At 38.1% G+C, this 4749-nt stretch overlaps 1 protein-coding gene across 5 annotated transcripts in view; it reads right to left on the bottom strand.

Moving 5' to 3' along the window:
* Positions 1 to 640: 640 nt before the first annotated feature.
* LOC106869523 (sulfotransferase 6B1) overlaps positions 641 to 4749 on the bottom strand; it is a 47484-nt gene continuing 43375 nt past the window's right edge. For 4 of the 5 annotated variants that reach the window (XM_052970275.1, XM_052970276.1, XM_052970274.1 and 1 more), the window contains exons 2-5: positions 2791 to 2977; positions 2138 to 2461; positions 1798 to 1901; positions 641 to 844 (exon numbers count right to left, since the gene is read on the bottom strand). In XM_052970275.1, the coding sequence (XP_052826235.1) occupies positions 656 to 844; positions 1798 to 1901; positions 2138 to 2461; positions 2791 to 2956 (783 nt within the window). In that variant the 5' untranslated portion in view covers positions 2957 to 2977 and the 3' untranslated portion in view covers positions 641 to 655. Of the gene's footprint in view, positions 845 to 1797; positions 1902 to 2137; positions 2462 to 2790; positions 2978 to 4412; positions 4558 to 4749 lie in introns of those variants that run through there. The other variant, XM_052970277.1, reaches the window with a different exon arrangement.

Genomic DNA, 4749 nt, shown 5'->3' with positions numbered 1-4749 from the left:
TTCTAAATATAATTTCTATAATGAAATACTTTACACATGCAATCGTGAAAACGATTGATCGAAAGGCTGCTGAACAACAGTTAATAGGACGGCTCTTCACACCTCATCGCCAATTTCTGCATGGCTTCTTTGGTCTTAACTTTCAAGTAACTCAAATCAGCTCGTGGTGTATAGTTCCAGACGGAAGCACAGCTCACCAGTTAAGCAGTGGCTGGGTAGTAAAATTTAACGAGGCTCCGAAAAAGAAAGGTGTCACTTTGCCGTGTGATCTACAATTTTAAAGGGAGATTACCTTTGGTTACTTTTTAGTTTATTTTGGGTTGGGGCTATTTTCCGTGTGATCTACGTGAGTAAATTTAATTCGGTGGGTGATCAACGCGCTTATTTTTAATTGTCATGTGGTTCTTCTTCTTATTAAAATAGTAAGAATTTTGAAAAAATACATTTATAATGCTAAGTATGTACAAAATAATTTAAAAAGTAACCTAAAGCAATCTCCCTTGTAGACCTCACGTCAAAGAAGCACCTAATATTGCTACTCCAGAGAAACTCAGAGAATTAAAAAGAATTACTGGTATTAAACTGAATGTGTCATCGCTACCAGAACAGTTTAAGGGACAAGGGAACGGCGAAAGTGTTAACACAAGAAATGAAATTAAAAAATTAGTAAAACTGTACCTTTACGAAAGAGAGATGCAGTGGGTGAACGGAACTGAGAAATATAGGGTGGTTTGGCAGCTTTCATTTTGGAAAAAGAACATTTGTCAGCAATGTCTTGGAAAAGTTGGTCATTTCGAGGAAGTTCTAAAAATTCAGCTAGTTTAGTAATGATATCAATTGGATCCTAGACAAAATATAAAAGATACAAACTGCTATGTAATTTAAACTACAAGTGAAAAAAAAAACCTCTTACAGTAAGCACTATTAGATTAAATTAATCATCTGTGTATCATATTTAATGCAGATACATCGCTAAAGACAAATTTACACTGGAATTTGTCTGAAGATAATATCCTTTATCGACGCACTGTTTTTAAAAACGCACTGATAAATATATTTTTGTGTTTTTAAACAAAATGCGCGCATGCGTATGCAAGACGTTGCGGTGGGTCTGAAAGCCTCCTATGAGGTTTCAAGGAAAATTGCTGCTGCAAAGAAAAAAAGAAACTCATAACGTTGGAGAGCAGTTAGTTCTTCCTTGCTGCAAAGATATAAACTTACTCGTGCGCGGAACGTCCGAACTACAGAAGCTTAAATATGTTTCACTTTCCAACAACACCGTCAGTCGTCGAATCGCTGAGATGTCTGATAATATTTTGTCTCAGGCCATTTCAAATGTAAAAACATCAATGTTTAACTATGCCACCATCCAAACTGATGAAACCACTGACGTGGCGGATTTAGCAGCACAACTTTGTGTTTATGTACGTTACATGCGTAACAAACTCTACTGCACCCACCGTATTCGTCTTATATAGCGCCTTCAGATTATCCCTTTTTTCAATCTCTCTCCAACAGTCTGCGAAACATTTCGGTATAGAGCTGACAACGTGCTTTGATGAATTCTTCGAGTCAAGACCTGGTGATTTCTATTAGCAAAGGCCTCGACAAGTTAGTGGAACTTTGGCAAGAAGTTGTAAAGGAGAATATATTGTTGAGTGACTTGTTAAAATCGTTGATGAAAAATAAGGATTAAAATAAATGGAGAAATAAAAAAAACGAATGAATTTATTTGACAGTCCAATATCTGGAACAATAATGAAACAATAAAACGCAAAGAGATTTATCGTGATTTACCTTTTTAACATCTTCATACCTAAGTATAAGGATGGGTAATTCAGGGTGGTCTTTGATATCCTTCTCCCACTGTAGCATATATTGAAACCAGTTGCCATAATTTACTGAAACGAGACAAAATAAACTATTGTATCGCCAACCATGGTTACAGTATTCTTTATTCTTTTACTGTCGTGACCAATGTATGGTACCATTTTTTAGTGTTTGAATGAACCTATTGGCTCCAGTTAATCCTCATCACGATTTGATGCTATCTACTCTCAGCAGGCTCTCCATTCGGTAAAGAACAAAAGAAATTTGCGAAAATATTCGTAATGATTGAAGATTTGTGTTTGCCTACCTTTGCCTTCCATAATCAGATTAAAGTAACCGTTCCAGTCTCCATCGTAGTGATACAATTCTGCCATTTGAAACAAATGATGATACGAAGAAACAGCAATGTCGCGAGGGTTGCGGATCATGAAAACCATTTTCGGTTTTTTGGTAAATATCTCTCGCGGCAGATGATGCAGATGGAGATGACTGTTTAGGACTCTGGGTGGTGGAAGTTGAGCGAGACTGGCTTGCGGAGCTCTCTCCAGCATTGCAGCAGTTTTATCCTGTAGGCTGTATTCAGCAGAGCCTTTCAGAAGCATTCCTGTTATTTCCCACATCCAATGACAACCTGCGACAGAAAGCTTCAAACGTTGTTGAAAGGTACAAAATAAATATGAATAAATACAAAAGAAGTACATACACACACACACACACACACATACATACATACATACATACATACATAAATCTTCATAACGTTTTACTTACTTCAACGTACACAAGTTAATGTTTGAAAAACAAAAGAGGAATTTTGAAAAAAAGTTTCTATAAAACTAGTTTCTAAACATGGACTGGCAATGAGAGTCTAGCAGAATATAATAGAAACCGAGGGGTTCCATCGGTATGAAAATGGTTGAGAACCGCTGATTTAGACAAATGCTACAACAGAATACATACCTGCTTTCATGTAGCCTAGAAGAAAAACATCATCACTTCTTACGGCCATATCAGGAAGTTTTTCAAGATTTTCGTGAACATTTGGGAATGGTGGAACCAGAAAGCCATTGTAGTCATAACTGAGCAGTTCATATCCTGCAGGGTCTTTGTAGAATACTTCAGGCATGTTGAGTGTTTATGGTTATCTCTGCAAAAATAGACCAGTTAATATATTAGAAGTATTGATGATTATCGTATTTAATACGAAGGAAGTAGATAACCCTTGGATGATATCTAGAGATGTGACGGTGTGGTTAAGAAATAATATCCTTTCTATTATAGGTACAAGGCCTGAAATTTGTGGGGAGGGGACCAATCGATTACATCGGCCCCAGTGTTTCACTGGGGCTTAATTTATGAAAGGCAAAGTCGACTTCGGCGGAATTTCAGCTCAAAACGTAAAGACAGACGAAATGTTGCTAAGCATTTTGTCCGAAGTGCTCGCTGCTTTAGGATAAGAAACAATATACTTTTCTACTCTAGGCACAAGGCCCGAAATTTTGGGGGAGGTGGCGGTCAGTAGATTAGATCGCTCCCAGTACGCAATTGCTACTTAATTTATCGACCCCGAAAGGATGAAAGGTAAAGTCGACCTCAAAACGTACAGAAATTCACTGAAGCCCCCAAAATACAGTCAAAACGAACTTTTTATACATTTTTTTGATTTGGAAAACATTTATTGGAACCTTGAATGTTTGGACATCAAAAGAAAAATCATCTTCGTGAGGAGGTTCTCTGTTGTACCAATTTCTTATCAAATAATGTTTTACAAAGTCGGTCATCCGGCTCCCACGTCGTACAATCGGTATTTCGTAGCAAAATTTTCGACCTCATCAGAGCATTGAGCGTAGAAGCCTTCAAGCAATTTCGATTTTTAGTTTTGATATTGTGGAAAAGAGAGAACATTCTTTCTGGCGATGCAGAGGAGTGTGGTAAAGAAAGAAGACTGAGCATAAAGGATGACAACAGTGGATAGCGGTACTCATCACCACATTTCTCTTGTGAAACAACAAACCAAAATATTTCTGGTGTAGTGTCGTCATATGGCGCCAAAAAGGCATAGTCGCCATTACTCCATCTTTAACCACGCATGCGTGGATTTCGACATCCAAGCGTTCCCGCTTCTATTCTGTCTCTTACCACGCCAGACAGCGAACAAGCAAGACGGTCTCAAACAAGCTCTCATTGAGTGTGGAAGAAGCAAGTTGTCTCTCCAACGATTCATCTCTAGGGACAGTACATCTACATTCAGGCTACTCAGAAACCGGACAATTGGAAGCTGTATATTTTCCACCATAAATAAATATTGTTGTTGTTGATCAGTTTGGAGTTCTGCGTTCCGTTCTCTTCTAATTTAATATAGGAAAGTCAGGTGTACATCTAATGATGTATAACCCACTTTCCTAAACTGGCATACGGGATGAAGGAACAACCTTGAAACGTCACAAAAACTTGGTAATCGAATGATAAGTGGTATAATTGACCTTGGCCTTCCTTCAATTACGTTAGTTGGGTCCAACGCCTCTAGTAATCCCAAATTGTTCTGCATATCGCAAGACGAAAAAAAAGCAACAATCACGTACCTTCAGTCTGGGAGAAAACTTCTTGTGTTATGACAGCTATGGCTTGGTAAACAGGACGTATATACGTTCACCCAAAGTGACAGTCGCTCTTGACCTCATTAGTCAGCGCATGCGTGCGTGTAGACGCATTTGCGAAAGCAGACCAGACGTACTTTTATTTTTATTAAGCTCACAAACACGCATATGTGAAAAATCAATCAATCAATGCGCCAAAACCTGAATTTTAAAACCGATGCCAAGATCACTAAAACGTACAGCAAATTCGCTTGAACATACAACACATCGAAATTTTGGGCAAAACGTACAGTTTTGTATGAAAGTAGAGTCATCGACTCTC

The sequence above is a fragment of the Octopus bimaculoides genome, chromosome 8, assembly GCF_001194135.2.
Source record: "Octopus bimaculoides isolate UCB-OBI-ISO-001 chromosome 8, ASM119413v2, whole genome shotgun sequence".
Lineage (NCBI taxonomy): Eukaryota > Metazoa > Mollusca > Cephalopoda > Octopoda > Octopodidae > Octopus > Octopus bimaculoides.
This window is presented reverse-complemented; position numbering and strand designations above follow the sequence as displayed.